The sequence below is a fragment of the Salvelinus alpinus genome, chromosome 7 (genome assembly GCF_045679555.1).
Source record: "Salvelinus alpinus chromosome 7, SLU_Salpinus.1, whole genome shotgun sequence".
In the NCBI taxonomy this organism is placed as follows: domain Eukaryota; kingdom Metazoa; phylum Chordata; class Actinopteri; order Salmoniformes; family Salmonidae; genus Salvelinus; species Salvelinus alpinus.
In genome coordinates, this window is record NC_092092.1 from 21841044 (window position 1) to 21857785 (window position 16742).

At 45.7% G+C, this 16742-nt stretch overlaps 1 protein-coding gene across 1 annotated transcript in view; it reads left to right on the forward strand.

Moving 5' to 3' along the window:
- Window positions 1–478: 478 nt before the first annotated feature.
- Window positions 479–16742, forward strand: part of lrpprc (leucine-rich pentatricopeptide repeat containing) — a 72084-nt gene continuing 55820 nt past the window's right edge. Inside the window, exons 1-14 of the mRNA XM_071409406.1 lie at window positions 479–690; window positions 1355–1563; window positions 1726–1848; window positions 2090–2211; window positions 2415–2473; window positions 2574–2660; window positions 6042–6168; window positions 8477–8621; window positions 8856–9013; window positions 9547–9652; window positions 9750–9857; window positions 14890–15008; window positions 15236–15329; window positions 16160–16229. Coding sequence (XP_071265507.1) covers window positions 479–690; window positions 1355–1563; window positions 1726–1848; window positions 2090–2211; window positions 2415–2473; window positions 2574–2660; window positions 6042–6168; window positions 8477–8621; window positions 8856–9013; window positions 9547–9652; window positions 9750–9857; window positions 14890–15008; window positions 15236–15329; window positions 16160–16229 — 1739 coding nt within the window. The remainder of the gene's footprint in view (window positions 691–1354; window positions 1564–1725; window positions 1849–2089; window positions 2212–2414; window positions 2474–2573; window positions 2661–6041; window positions 6169–8476; window positions 8622–8855; window positions 9014–9546; window positions 9653–9749; window positions 9858–14889; window positions 15009–15235; window positions 15330–16159; window positions 16230–16742) is intronic.

Consider the following 16742-nt stretch of genomic DNA (forward strand, 5'->3'; position numbering starts at 1 on the left):
TACTTTTTTTTTTTTAACTATCTGTGACCAACAGATGCATATCTGTATTCCCAGTCATGCGAAATCCATAGGGGCCTAATTTATTAATTTCAATCGACTGATTAACTTATATTAACTGTAACTCAGTAAAATCTTTAAATTGTTGCATGTTGGATTTATATTTTTTGTTCAGTATACATTCATGACCAGACTAAGACGCTTCGTGCTTGTCCTCATGTAATGAAACGGAGGTGGATCAATAGAATAACTTTATTGTTGGGGGTGTTGCCGTATAATAAATCCAGACAATGCAATGTAAGATAGAAAATAGGCAAGTAATGGTCATAATATGTACATTTACAAATGTCTATCATGTAAAATTATAACACTTCTCAGATTGGTTCAAACTGGGGGAATAATATAACTCGACAATAAGCAAAACCCCTCTACTGATCTCTTGTTCTCGACCGTTAGCCTTTGAACCCGTCACGTGGTGCGGATGCCCTTCCATTCCTCGCACTTTAGGTTAAACATGGCAGCACTCTTGAGATCTGCACGACTTCTGAAATGTTCGCCTTCGGGCTTTCTTCAAAGAACAGGGACGAACAGAAATGGACCGCAGCTCAGTCGACTGTACAGTGGAACGATCGGTGGTAAAGGCTCCGGAGTCTGTTCAAGACAAATCGTCCCAGGCCCATACAGTGTACACAGGTAGCGTAATGCTGGCTAGCCGGTCCATGCTGGATTGGCACCCTACGGTTGTCATTGAGCTTCAATGACAGTCATAGTAATGTACTTAAACATTAATATGACCGGTTATCATGAGAGCAAATGTTTTGATATGTGTGTGTATGTGTGTTATATACTGGTATTAGCCTGTATTATTTAGTCAACAATCTAGTATGTAATAAAAATATGGCCTCCTTGCATAAGTCCTAATGACGTTCAATTCACATAGTTAATTATAACAAAATCATGTAACGTTAGCTAGCTATCTATGTTGTATGGGACGACTATTAACTAATTGTATTTAAACTAGTAACCCTGATTCTGCACAATGAATATACAGAGAACTGATGGCTACAATCTGAGGGCTTGACGGCATCTTCTGCTCCATTAAAATAACGTTAGCTAGCCCGGGAGGGGTTCGATTATGTAATTTGAAGGAGTTGGTGACTACACTCAGGCCCACAGGCCTGTATAGGGTGATGAGTGCCTTTCGGATCAGGTAAGGAAGCATGGGTGCTCAGGTCAAGGTCATTCTTGTGGCACTGTGGCCTTTAATGGGAGATCCAAAACGTTATCTTTGCTGTAAACCTTATAGCCTATTGCCATAAACCATGTATAACCCATTGCCCGGTCTTTCCTCTGCTAGGTGTGCGTGGCCCTATGCAGGGGTACGTCACTACGCCATGGTCACAGAGCAGCGGGGGCTACCCACTGATGAGTCCAGTTTGGGTGTGCGATCTAAGCAGGCCCAGCAGTTTGACTGGGCCCTGGCAAAGCTTGACAGTTCAGTGAGGAGGACGGGACGCATCACCAAGACCCTGCTGCTGCGCATCTTCCACGACATCTGCCGAACAGGTAAATAGTTAAGCACCTTGACCACTTTCCTCCTTCCTTTGAGAACCTCAGACTAGCACCTCACTGCTTTTTTGATTTAAAAAAATGTCTTCTACACCTTGACATGCTTCCCCTCCAACTAACACATGGCTTGTACTTCTATTTTTTTCTCTCTTTCTCAAGGCTACCCTAGTGGGAACCAGGCCCTGCTCCTCCTGCGGAGCTGTGGCTCTCTACTGCCTGAGATGCCCCTGGCGGAACGCACTGAGCTGGCGCACCGAATCTGGGACAAGCTACAGGAGCTGGGTATAAGGCTGCGGGCATAGAACCCAAACCCAGAGGGCATTATTGGGACAGGGCACTGGGAAGAAATTATCAGTGGATGTAGGAGGGTCAGAGGACAATGAAAATGGAGGGTGGATGGAGGTCCGACTGAAACTAACAGTGCTGTAGGAAGAAAAATAGGGTATTGAGATGACAAAATGAATTGGCTGACTAGTTTGTGGTCATGTTGGTGATTAGTAAATGTTCCTTTTTTACTGTCAAGGTGCCTCATACGATGCCAGTCATTACAACGCACTGCTCAAGGTATACCTGCAGAACGAGTTCAAGTTCTCCCCCACAGAGTTCTTGGCCAAGATGGAGGCAGCTGGTGTGCAGCCCAACAGAGTGAGTAGATTCACTGCATCTTATCTATTATCTTGATGTTCTTTGTTATGACTTTTACGGGGGGAAATGAACTGGAACTTTGTTCTTGCTTTTCTTTTTTAGCTGTCTTTCTTTGTATATTGTAACTGAGCACTTACGTCATGCTAAGATGAAGGTCTTCGATATAGATGAAAGCTTGAGATGACAGCTCTCCTCCTGTTTAGGTGACCTTCCAGAGACTGATTGCAGCCTACTGCCATGATGGGGACATTGAGGGTGCCAGGTAAGACAGACTTTTACCAGTTTATTAAGACAGAGACTTGATATCGGAGCAATGTGAAGTGAAGGACTGTTTATTGTGTCCTCATCACACTCCCTTTCAGTACAATCCTGGGTTTCATGAAGAGCAAGGACCTGCCAATCACAGAGGCTGTTTTCAACGCCTTAGTGACAGGTCATGCACGTGCAGGGTGAGTGTCATATTTGAACCCTTGCTTGTGTTGTAGGTTATGTATTTATAATGCATGTCAATGATAAGTATAAATGTGCCCCTACTGCCTAATTCTTTGTGTTTTGGTCTTGTTAGGTTGTAAATATCAGAGTAAGAAGTTGACAGACAGTATGAAAGCTCCAACCAAGTTTATTCACCTATTGGGTCAATAGAGCTGCATAAGACAAAGATATGGTTCCACCAGTGATAGTATGTATATACCCCAATTTGGGTAGTCTCTCCTCTAAACATTACATCTTTATTGCTAGGCAGGAAGTTAAGTGATACGGGCAATAAACTGTTCCTTCTCCCTTCATGTGACCTTACCTCAAACCCCCTTCCTCACTAATCCACATCTCTCCACCCTTATCAGTGCCTGCCAACATGTGATCATCTTCCTGCTACAGATAACCATTAACTTCTGGTGTAGACCCTAGACCAGGGATTCCCAACTGGTGGGTCGCGACCCCTCCCCATGGGGGTCGTAGGATGATTTTAAGGGGTCATGGGACTTTTGCAAGAATATAAAAAATGTAATTAATATTTAGAAAGGCAACCGCCGCACTGAAACTTTTATATTGAAAGGATACGGCCTCGCCGCATATTGATGCTGACTTTCACAACGTTACCGCGACACACTGGTGTGCGTGCACTGCACCACTTATTGTTGCTGACTTTACACGTGCAGCGCGTCAGCAGTGTTGAAATGACTAGCTACGTTCGGACTTGGAGGGTTTAATCGCTGCACACACTCACTGACCCCCCCCCCCCCCCACACACACACACACACACTGATCCAATGAAATGGCGGATTTCTCGACACACACACACACACACACTAATCCAATAAAAATGTCACTCTGCAACATTATTTCGTTTTAAATGTGACACGTCCAATCAGATAATACAGATCTTCTGACAGCTAGTTTGATTGACAGCTAACTATGCAGATGTGTTCTGCAGGATTTGCACATGTGGATAGTTAGCTGTCATTTAACTCATGTAGGTTAGCTGTCAGAGTAAAATAATGGACAAGTTTTTAAAACATTCAGCTCCCTCTTCATCTACTGCTGCTTCCAATGTCAACAACAAGGCAGGTAACCCAGTCCCTGTCAAGAAGAGAAAATATGACCCCGACTTCATCAATTATGGTTTTAGAAGACAGACTGTTAGCTAATGAAACCCTCCAAAATGAAAAGGCATCTGGACACCAAGCATCCAAGTCACAAAGATAAGACAGCTGACTTTAAAAAAAAAAATGTTTAGCAATGCGCTGGGCCACAAGGTAAGTGCAAAAAAGCCCACACCAGCGCAGAGGATCTTATACTCCCTGCTGCGATTGATATGTTCACTGAAATCTTGGAAGAGTCAGCCGCCAACAAACTTAAAACTATACCCCTATCCAATGACACCATGAGGAGGAGAATCCAGGACGTGTCTGAGGACATCAGAGCGCTTCAGTGAAAATGGCCATTACACACTGCAGCTTGATGAATCCACAGATGTGGCAAAGCATGCAATTCTAATGGTCTATGTTAGACAAGTGTGGGATAATAACTTTGAGGAGCAGTTCCTTTTTAGTGCTGATTTGCCCACCACTACAGAGGCTGTCTTTAACACAATTGATATGCACCTGGGCTCCGTGGGACTGGTCTGGGATGGGTGCGTCGGTGTGACCACTGATAGGGCAGCTGCCATGACGGGATAGCACTTAGGAGTAGTAAAGCAGATCCTGGAGGAAGCGCAGAGTGCAACGTGGAACCACTGCTTCCTACACAGGGAGGCATTGGCAGCGGAGGACATGGTGCCTGAGCTCCACGACACTATCCAAGATGTGTGTCAACTATATCAAAAAGAAAAGGTGTTTCCAGGCCTTCTGTGGGGAGTGGGCACCAGCAGGTGTTTTATCATGCAGAGGTCCACTGGCTTTCCAGGAGTAAAGTGCCAGCTTGCTTTTATGAGCTTCGAGCGGAGATTGCTGCGTTTATTTAGGAAAATAAGTCATCTCTACCCGAACATTTTGATTGTGAGGAATGGCTCACATAGGTTGCCCAACTGGCAGATATTTTTGATAATTTGAATTCGCTCAATGTGTCAATGCAAGGGAGGGGGCGCAATTGATTTGAAAAGAGGGACAAAGTGGATGCCTTCAAGATGAAGCTTACCATTTGGGCAAATCATATTTCTAACAGGAGTATTGACATGTTTCCCAATGCCCACAATCTGATCAACAAAGCGCACGGCGACACACTGGGGGAAAAAAACGTTAAACAGCATCTTGTCAGGCTGCAGGGAAAATGTTGTGACTACTTCCCGAAGGAGAACATAAGACGACGACTGGATACGGGGACCCCTTTCGAGTAGAGATGGGAAGCGTCACATTGCCCAGCAATGAAGAGGATCAGCTGGTGGAGCTGTCATTCGATCGCCAACTGAGCATGCGCATCCCGGAAATGACACTGCCACAGTTCTGGTGCAGCTTAGTGGGAGAGTATCCTGCTCTCGCCTGCCATGCAATCAGAATCATGCTCCAGTTCTACCTATCTGTGTGAAAGTGTGTTCTCTGCTATGGCCGTGCTGAAAAGAACTAAAAGCAGAAATAAACTGGACAGACAGCATGGCCTCCGAGTTTTCCTGTCAACCATCACCCCAGACTTCAATAAACTTATCAAACTGAAGAAACACCCCCAGCTTTCCCACTGATAGGCCACACACACACACAATACATAAACAGGTTAATGAGTTATTGTTCACTAGGGTAATTATTATTAACTAATTCTGACATTCATATTACATGTTATTGAACTGGTTAAACTTACACCTTTAAAAAAAAATACTTTGAGGTTGTGAAACTATTCACATGGTAATTGATGATTAAGAATTCCTAATGATTGTTGTTTTTTCTATTTTAACTGGTATGTGTTACTGTTCATTAACATTATTGGACTGGTTTTGATGTCATGTTCTGAGTCTGGTAATGTATTACACCCCACTCCTGAACTGGTCTCTTAATTTAAAATGGCTTATTCTCTTGAATTTGTTTTCTAAGTTAATTTGGCTGTGTAATTACTTTCTTTAATACCATAATAGTAGGCCAGTGAGACAGTCTATTTTGCAAGTGAAGCCTGCCCAAGAATGCAGCTGCAAAATGTAATCATCAACAGTCCATAATATTGGGTCGTGACTCAATTGTTATTGTCAAATTTGGGTCCCCAGGCAAAACCTGTTGAGCACCACTGCCCTAGACTATGGCACCCCTCATGTCTCTAGTATAACTAGTGATTAACAAAATTGTCACGTTTACAAATCTGAACCCATCAGTCTTATTGTGTTGACTTGTGTGTGTCTCGTGCCCATACAGTGACATGGAGAGTTCAGAGAGCATCCTGCAAGTCATGAAGGGGGCAGGCATCGAGCCGGGCCCTGACACATATGTGGCACTGCTCAACGCCTATGCAGAGAAAGGAGATATGGACAAGATCAAACAGGTGAGTGGACCATTGGGTTTGTGTGAGTGGATAAGATCTAGTAGGTAAGTGCACTATGTCACCTTGTAGTGTGTATGTCAGGGTTTCCATCAGCCAGTAATGGCTGGCTTTTTGTGTAAAAAAAAAAAATCGATAAAGAAAATTGCAGCCTGCCAATTATCTGGGAGAAGAAAAAATATTTTAGCGAAATAATGCTTTTTAGCCTATTCATTGATGGAAATAGATTTAACTGATCATGCTTATCGGCGGTCTATAGGTTCATTTGCATAATTTAGTGGAATTAAATTGGCCCGTGTGTGGAGTATTTTCATTATGTACAGTGCATTAGGAAAGTATTCATACCCCTTGACTGTTTCCACATTTTGTTACGTTGCAGCCTTATTCTAAAATTGATAGAAATCTTATCAATCGCCATTATGACAAAGCAAAACCTGTTTTTGGTCATTTTTTTGCAAATGTATTAAAAATAAATAACAGAAATACCATATTTACATAATTACATATCTGGGTAAGGGTACCAAAAAAATTCTGCAGCATTGAAGGTCCCCAAGAACACAGTGGCCTCCATCATTCTTAAATGGAAGAAGTTGGGAACTATCAATACTCTTCCTAGAGCTGGCCGCCGGCCAAACTGAGCAATCGGGGCCTGGTCAGGGAGGTGACCAAGAACCCGATGGTCAGTCTGACAGCTTTCCAGAGTCCCTCTGTGGAGACGGGAGAACCTTCCAGAAGGACAACCATCTCTGCAGCACTCCACCAATCAGGCCTTTATGTTAGAGTGCCCAGACGGAAGCCACTCCTCAGTAAAAAGGCACATGACAGCCTGCTTAGAGTTTTCCAAAAGGCACCTAAAGTCTCTCAGACCATGAGAAACAAGATTCTCTGGTCTGATGAAACCAAGATTGAACTATTTGGCCTGAATGCCATTCTTCCTGTCTGAAAGAAACCTGGTGAAGAAACGGTGAAGTGTGGTGGCAGCATCATGTTGTGGGGATATTTTTAAGCGATAGGGACTGGGAGACTAGTCAGCATCGAGGAAAAGATGAACAGAGCAAAGTACAGAGACCCTTGATGAGAACCTGCTCCAAAGCGCTCAGGACCTCAGATTGGGGTGAAGGTTCACCTTCCAACAGGACAATGACCCTAAGCACACAGCAAAGACAACGGAGTGGCTTGGGGACAAGTCTCTGAATGTCCTTGAGTGGCTCAGCCAGAGCCCGGACTTGAACCTGATCAAACATCTCTGGAGAGACCTGAAAATAGCTGTGCAGCGACGCTGTACAGCGACACTATCCAACCTGACAGCTTGAGAGGATCTGCAGAGAAGAATGTGAGAAACTCCCCAAATACAGGTGTGCCAAGCTTGTAGCGTCATACCCAAGAAGACTTGAGGCTGTAATCGCTGCCAAAGGTGCTTCAACAAAGTACTGAGTAAAGGGTCTAAATATTTATGTAAATGTGATATTTCAGTTTTTGTTTTGTCATTGTGTGTAGATTGATTTGGGGGGAGAAACGATTGAATCCATTTTAGAATTAGGCTTTCTGGACAACTGGGAATTCTGAAAAATATTAGGTCAAATCATGACGTCAGTGATCTTTGTCGGAAAGTCAGAGCTATAGAAAGAGGCCCGAGTTCTCGAGTTGGATGACCGTTCAAATAGATTTTTCCCAGTCGGAGCCCCCCCACCCCCCCCAAGTGTTCTTGGACACACTGAAGTCTGCGATTTCCGAGCTCCCATTTGTATTGAACGCGGCATCAAACGGCAATGGAAAGCAGGCTTAATCAGTGCGTCACACATCACTTTGCAATGAGCTGGAGGCAGTATTCATTTTAAAAACCTATATACTTAATTGTTTGAAACCTGAACAATTAATATATATTATGAGACGTGTCTTACCAAAACTGTCCCAGAAGCTGTTTGGAATAGGCTATTTCTTTCTTGACAAGCTGACCAATAGAATAATTACCTTAGACTGTTCTACTATAGTAGATTGACATAGGCTAGTGATTTTGCTGTTCATTACTCATCTTGTTGACTGAGAAAAAGTCCATGTGGACAGTCTAACATGTTTAAAGTGCACATAAGAATTCAATAAGAAGGACCCCACATCGTTTCATCCTCGACTTGCATGTTCTGGTAATTACCATATTCTAACTGTGATTTGTCATTCTGAGAACCATGGGTGGATACCCTAATCAGATTACACACACAATGCATATGGGTCCGGTAAATTAACATGTTGTCGGTCAACAGAAACCCTGGTGTGTGTGAGTGTGAACTGACCCTCCCGTGTGTCCCATCCCCAGACTCTGGAGGCTGTGGAGAACACAGACACCAGTCTGATGGACAGAGACCTGATGCAGGTGGTATTCAGCTTGTCCAAGGCAGGCCATCAGCAGCACGTACCAGAGATAGTGGAGCGTATGAGACACGAGAGAGGATATGTACCAGGTATGATCAGCTCTGGAGAACTAGCACTTTTTACAGTGATTTTTCAGGAACTTGCAATGCAAGTGAAGGTTTAACACTTTATTGTTGAGGTGTCCTGTACTAGATGGTGCAGGGACTGAAACTACCCCTGAACATTCTGGTTATGCGTTGTTGAGATAACAAATATTATGATATTGATGAATTGAATGTCAATTGGATGAGTCAACCCATCTCTCTTGTCCTCTCTCCCTGTAGATGCTATGAACTTGTGTCTGAGCCTGATCACCCAGGGCCAGGAGGACACAGCCTTCACCGTGCTGAAGACCTTCCCCACCCTGCAGCAAGAGACCCAGAGTGGAGACTCCCCCACCCTGGGCAACTTCTTCCTGCGCCACTGTGTCAACATGGACAAGGTAAGGCTTTAGTGTTTCCACTGCAAAAAAAACAACAAAGTTTAAATCAATTTCGTGATGGTATAACGTTTTTAGAGTAAACTTAAACAATTCCAAACATATATAAAGTATGTGCAAAAGATAATGGAGCTATATACTTTGAGAACTAACAATTACCTAAATGAAAACTAGACAGTCGGGGAAAATCTTTGTTATAATGCTTGAGTTACTCAGATAGCATAACAACAAGGCGTAAGCCATGGCCAAATGTGTAGAATTGCAGGAAATTAGCTTTAACAACAAATTGCCTCTGCGGTCAAGAGGGGAGCCTCTAAAACCGCACCGTTGGCCACGGCCACCACCACGTTCCCCCCGCTAACTTTGCCACCACTGTTGAAAACAATCCTAGGGGAAACAATGGTTCTAGACCAGGATTGCCCAAGCTCGCCTCCTGGAGAGCTACCCTTCTGCACACTTTAGTTCCAACCCTTATCTACGACACCGGATTCTACAAATGAGCTGCTCAATAAATGTCCATCTGTCTGTGTTTTTAGCCAGTGGATAAGATGGCGCGCTACTGCAAGGAGCTGCAGGACTCTAGCTACCACGCTACTCCCCTGCAGTTCACCCTCTACTGCTGCCTGGAGGCCAAGAAGACTGGTACGCTACATCCTTCTGAGGAATGCACAGGAAGGAGTAGGAGGCTACACAGCCGAGGGAGTTCTTCATCTCTCTAATATTCCCTCCTTTTCTCCAGCTACTGCAGTGGAGGTGATGAAGATGATGAAGGAACAGGGGCAACCCATCAGACCCCACTACTTTTGGCCCCTCCTCACACAACATGCCAAGGACCAGAACACAACAGGTATTGAAATGTGATTTAAAACCTACAAACACGAAACCATTTGAAATAAAATACTGATAAATAGGGATTGGATGGGTCATTTCAGCTCCAGTGTTCTCTCGATAGAACCCTTCATCTTCATTTGTTTAGCCCATTCATGCTTTGTGGTTGGAGATGCAGATATGAACCAGTACCACCCTCTGGACTGACCATTGTAGTAGATTGACGTTCCAAGTTGACCACCCATGTTAGCTTCACTTGCCAGTGTGTCCCTGGGTCGCTCTCCTCTTCACGGGGCTAACACAGAGAGTGACAGGGTTCAGAATGAGTGAGGAAGCTGTCCGTCACGGCTTTGTGGATGGCGACGCCTCCATACCACTCCCTGGTGGGCGCCGGGTCTGATCCCTAACCCACCACAGGGCATGATGGGACCTGTCTGATGTCACTGTCTGAGAGGTCACTCACATGACGTACACCCACAGACTTCTCTGTCGCTCCAATACCATCCATATATTTTATGAGAGAGGCACTCCTGGAACTAGATGCTCTGATGCTTGAAATAGTTGTTCTAAAATGTGTGCATTTTTAGAAGGGATTGAAGATAGTTGAGGTATTGGTTTTAAGTCACTGTGGTAGAAAGGCATATGTGTATGTGAGAGCCTAATGTGATGTCCTGAGGGCCAATGCTGCTGTGTGTCTGTCTACTGTAGAGATACAGGCTTTATGTAGTACTCTCTGGATAGAGAGACTCTCGGAGCCCACAGCATACTCAGGCCTTGGCCAGGTTATGACTTCTCCAGACCACTCCTTCGTAAGGGGCTTTTAGAAGAGCAGGGCCTGTCAAATATTTATGGGCCAGAGTGGTCCACCCTGGAACGATTTCACTGGTTTGGGGTCAAGTGGGGGGAAAGAGGTCGGATCTGAGCCTGAGATGGAGAGAGGGCACTCCCGGCAGAACGGAACAGATGACCTCTCGGAATAGATCTTGGTAAAGGTCAAGGAAGGTCGCAGGATAACTAATGTACGTTCTTATTCTCCTCCTAGACTAAAACAGGCCCAGGACTGGAAGTTGTTTTGGTTGTCTGACTGTCAAACTGTACTTTCCTTTCTTCCCCTTTTGTTGCTCTGCTGCACTCCATCTTTCGCGCTACCTCACTCCTTTTCAACGTCCCTCGGTGAATTAGCATAATGGCAGGTTTATCTAAGCGATGCTCTTCTCTCATATGAGGAGGAGGCTGATGTGACCTCTACCCTGCCCTGAGGGGGAAAGGATTGGGTCCCCCTTTTTGGTGGGGATTGGGGGACGGTAGCCTGAGGGGTTTAATCCCCCACCCCCTACCTACTCCTGGGGGCTGTGGGCGTAGGGGTCACAGGTCATTCTGCTACAGTGGCTGTGGAAGCCTCTAGTTTCCTATAGTCCAGTTTCAGCCCTGAAGAAACTACAAGGCCTCATGGGAGAAGGGGGTTTAGGAGCAGTTTATCCTTCAACAGTGATTGGGAGTGTTTTCATATACTGATATAGAAAATGATTGAATGTGTTACTACTTTATTTCAGAAAGATAAATGGCTAGACTGAAATGGTCCAAGGCCAGTTCAAATTCGTGTCATAATGACCACATTTGGACATCGTCATGTCACAAAATGTTCTGCCTTTGAGAAGCGATACATAGTCTTTTTGTTTTTTGAGTCTTAGTTATAGGTGAGAATGTCTGCTTCAGAAGGTTGAGTAGCGTGTTAGCAGACTCCACCCTGGTTTGAACATTTCGGACATCCATTTAGTTGTCAGACCGCTTAGCGGAAACAAAGAAACTTCTCTTTCTTTTATACTCTGGTTGTCCCTGTGTTGTTAGCGTTAACCCTCATGAATGATGCAGCCGCTCTATGGCTGCAGGAGGGGCGTGTTTGTGTCCATCCGTGTGTGTGTGTAAAAGCGTTCGGGGTCAGCGTGGTGGAGGTGATGTGACTGATGCGGAGTGACTTGATTTCATGTAAATGCGAGCGCTCTGAGGGAATTCACTTTGGATTACCCGCACCACTGTGCACCGGCATGAAATATTAAGCGCCATGTCACTTTCTGTCCACAGGTGTCACTGGCGGGCAGGAGCGGGGGCAAAAAAACTTAGCATTTTGATGAGGTGTGGATTTGGGCAGGCGAGTTTGAGGAAGCATATGCTCTGCTTTTGTTCCCACCAGCCGTGAGCCACGGCCGGCTTGTCACTCCCGAGCAGGGATCGCGCGCTTATCACTTGTGACAACGGCGAGAGGGAGAGAGCGAGAAAGTGGTGCGGCGAGCCGCCTCTGTTCGCCTCTGCTTTACGAAGATGCTTTTATGTTTTGTGAGGTGCCGATTAAAGCCCCCCTGTCTGCCACCAGGCATCCAGTCTATTCCCCCCCCCCCCCCAACCAACTCTCCTCGACCTCTTCAACAAATGCCCCCTCTCCCTCTAACCCAGCTCTCGCCACTTCCTCTCCTGCCATCCCTCAGTCCACCCTGTGAGTGTTAGTGTGGTAATTAATGGAACAAGAAGTGATTCCATCTGACATCGTCACAGCCACCTGTACTCCAAGAGACAAAAACCGAGAGCGACGGATGGAGGGAGAGAGGGGGAGAGCGAGGCAGAGAAGGTACAGGTACTCATTTCAAGGACAGAGGAGGAGTGTAAGAAATAGCAACCAGTTCACTTAATTCTGGTCCTCTCCTTGCTATTCTCTTCTTTCATTTTCCCTTTCTATTTGTCAATCTCTTGACTCAGAGGGCTTCTCATCTAGTCTCCTCTGCCTCAGTGGACATGTAGTTATAGTCTGGCCTGCGCATGTACCAGGATGTCTAAGGTGAGAAGTAAGCCTTCAGTCCCAAGGAGTCAGTCTTGTCAGTCACTGTGAAGTTCCTCTGCTGTGCTCCAGCCAGTCTCATGCCTCACCTGTGCAATATTAGAGGGCTAGATATTCCCACAGTGTGAATCCTGCTTAATTTGTAAGATGAAGTGCACTTGGAAAAAGCTAAAAAGAAATGTTCGCTAACCTGTCTTAACACCTTTTACCTAAATATCAAAAGGATCATTAATTCTACTTTATGCAGTGAGTTTATGAACGTGTATATGAAGCCTGTTTGTAACCACGATGTTTGGCGTTAGTTCACCAAGTAACCACTGAACCAGCGCCTACCTTGCTGCTTTTAAAAGCAACTCACTCCCTCGCACACTTGCATTAGTGAAAAAGTGCTGATTCTAGAATCTCATGTGAGAACCAGGTCATATACAGTATATACTGAATATATAAATACCAACGCAACAATTTCAACAATTTGACTGAGTTACAGTTCATATAAGGAAATCAGTCAATTTAAATCATTTTAATAGGGCCCTAACCTATGGATTTTATATGACTGGCCCGCCTACTGGGGAGCCAGGCTCAGCCAATCAGAATGAGTTTTTCCCCACCAAAGGGCTTTATTACAGACAGAGGTACTCCTCAGTTTCATCAGCTGTCCGGGTGGCTGGTCTCAGATGATCCTGCAGGTGAAGAAGCCGCATGTGGAGGTCCTGGGCTGGCGTGGTTATACGTGAGGCCGGTTGGACGTACTGCCAAATTCTTGAAAATGACGGCGGTGGCTTATGGTAGAGAAATTAACATTCAGTTCTCTGGCAACAGCTCTGGTGGACATTCCTGCAGTCAACATGCAAAGGAGAAATGCTCACTAACAGGGATGTAAACAAATGTATTCATAACATTTGAGCGAGATAAGCTTTTTGTGCGTATGGAACATTTCTGGGCTCTTTTTTTATTTCAGCTCATAAAACATGGGACTGACACTTACCAGCTCCATTGACATGTTTTCTATCAGTCTGGCTCGCCCAGAAATGGATCATAGATTATTCAACAGGAAAACAGGTGTTCTTCTCCTTTCATAAAAAAATGAAGAAAGGATGAGAGGAGAGGACACTCACAGGCTCCATTGAGAAGAAAGCATCAGATCGACTTTTTTTCTCTTTCTTTTTTCTTGAAAGCAGTGAGGGCAGTGAGCTGTGAGGGAGAGAGGGGTGAATGAAGGACATATGATGGAGTGGCCTGAGTGAGCCAGGTGCCTACCTGGTTAATGCTACCCCTCTCTCCTTCTACACCCCCGGCTGGGGCTCCTAAGTTAGGTTTTAATGGTGGATAAAAGCAGGTCCTTATCTTTTATTCAGGTGTGTTTTGGGGCAGTGGAGGGTATTACCAGGTGAACAGAGACCTTCCCAAGAGGACTGAGATACAGAGAGCTGTGTGGGCCTGAGTGGAGTGTAAACACACACACACACAGAGTGAGGGAGCCAGGATATGTCTCTGCGCTCACATACATCACTGAAACACTTAGCCTGCCCTTTTGCTGAAGTCTGCATGGAAACATACATGAAAACATAGCTAGGTATTTCTCACCCTGAGAAACGCGCGCACACAGTCACACTGGTTCCTTCCACTCTTGGCCTCATGTCCATCCAGGCCTAGGCAGCAAAGTGCCTGTTCCATATGCATGTGTACCTGGGGCGGAGGCTTGCGAGGAGAGCAGGGTGGTGGTAATGGGTTTGGAGCCCGGCCCCTCAACCACTGGATGCTGCAGGGTTGGGGTCCATTTCTATTTAAATTCCCGTCACCTCCGAAAGTAAACCCTATTCCAAATGTTCCTCACTCAAAAGCATTAAAGGAAATTGGTATTGGAATTTCAGTGTGCTTCCTGAATTGACTGGAATTGGAAATGGGATTGACACTATCCCTGATGTCCACTGTTGTGCTGTAGCAGAGCTGGGTATGCTAGTCTGTGCTGTAGCAGAGCTGGGTATGCTAGTCTGTGCTGTAGCAGAGCTGGGTATGCTAGTCTGTGCTGTAGCAGAGCTGGGTATGCTAGTCTGTGCTGTAGCAGAGCTGGGTATGCTAGTCTGTGCTGTAGCAGAGCTGGGTATGCTAGTCTGTGCTGTAGCAGAGCTGGGTATGCTAGTCTGTGCTGTAGCAGAGCTGGGTATGCTAGTCTGTGCTGTAGCAGAGCTGGGTATGCTAGTCTGTGTTGATGTTCCTCCAGGGATCATGGAGGTGTTGAAGGGCATGCAGGAAGTGGATGTACCAGCTGATGTAGAGACAATGTCCTTCTACGTCCTGCCTGCTTTCCCGAACATAGACGCTGCCCGGGACGCATTCAAGGTAGGGTGTGCAGGGTGGGTGGGTGTGTAGGGTGGGTGGCCTCCACATGAAGTGGCACCAGTGCCTGAAGCGCTACCCCACCCATGCACAAGAGGAGCATCCCTCATCGTCTTCAATGGACAGCCAAGATGAGATGTGTACGTGTGTTGCTCATTTCTGTGTGTGTGTGTACGGTTGCATTTTATATATTTTTATGTGTTCATGTGGATGGTGTGTATTTGTTGTAGGAAATGGGCTGCTCCTTGGAGTCTGAGGGTTTCTTGTCCTCTGAGATGCGCTCTAAGGCTGGTAGTGGGAACCTGGCAGGACTGTTGGTTATGAGTGAGTATCTACATGTATTTCAACTCTGTCTTAATGGCTTCCTCTGTCCATTCAACATGTCAAAACACACATCTATTACAGGTCATTATGCCGATAATCATGTCTAATGCACTTCCCTTGTTTTCATCACTATCTTTACTGTATTAGTTGTTATCCTCAATCATGTACACCAACATACATCTATTACAGGTCGTTATGCCCGTAATCATGTCTAATGCACCTTCTTTGTTCACTTATGTACACCAACATACATTCATGATGGCCCCATTCCTAGTCACTCATAGTTCACAGTGACGTTCAAGAGGCACTATCTACCTAGCGTAACTCTCTGGGCCCAGGGTTGGGTTATGCAGGATGCACCGGGGAGTTGACTCTCGTCATCAGCATCTGGCCTCTGTTTTGCCTGGAGCCTAATTGCCCCATCAGAGAGCGGTCTCTCGCCTGCTCTTCTCTCTCTTTCGCTCTCTCTCCGCTCCGCGTACACTCCTAGCTCATCAGGGCTTTTAAGTGATTAGTGTGTGTGAATATGTTTGGCGGAGCGGGGGATCGAGGGAGCAACGCGCCTAAACTGGTGGAGGTGAAGAGCGATGGGAGGGGATGAGGTGGAGGGGTGTTTAATAATGGATGCTCGTTCGCTCTACCCGTTTGCTCTCATTCACTTAATCTGTCACACACCTTTTTTTGTCCATCTGGTTGCTTGGATATTTCTCTTTAGTCTTATTGGTCTTTCACACCACATTGACATGTCACTTCTATCTATAAAGGCTTTGGGAAACCAAACATCCTTAGTGTACTCCTCAGAATGTGTCTGTTTCTCACTCCCTCTCCAGTGTCTGCTCCCTCCTTCCCTGCCCTGGACCTGAGTACCTTCAGAGGAAGTCTCATCCAGGGCTTCAGAAGGTGAGTTCTCTTACGTGGTAACTGTTTTTAGAGTAAGAGTGCTCTGGTTGTCTTTACAAGTGTAAAGTGTGTGTGTGTAAATGTGTTGGTTTGCCTTCTCCCCCTCTGTCAGTGAGTTAGTCTGCAGTGTTGTTCTCCCTGTAGCAGGTCACCCAGTTCCCGGGCCCTGGCCGCCTCATGCATATGGACACAGTCAGTCAGTGGTCCTGACCTGCAGCCCTGGCCCAGTAGCACCCTGGGATATATGTTAATGAGGGTACTCTGAGCCCTACCCAGCCTGAGGTCTGTAGGCAGGCTACAGGCAGGAGGGCAATGATGTACATGTTTACGCTGTACACCCACTCCTCCTGCCCTCATCTGTTTTGACCCCCCCAGGGAGCCCAGAGGTCCTGGCATACTTACTGGTGTTTGTGCGCTGCTGTACTGTCCTCCCCTCACACCAATATACACACACTCGTTAGTTATGACTATGAAATGATAGTTAAAAGGGCTGATATTGCAGATGTTAGAAAC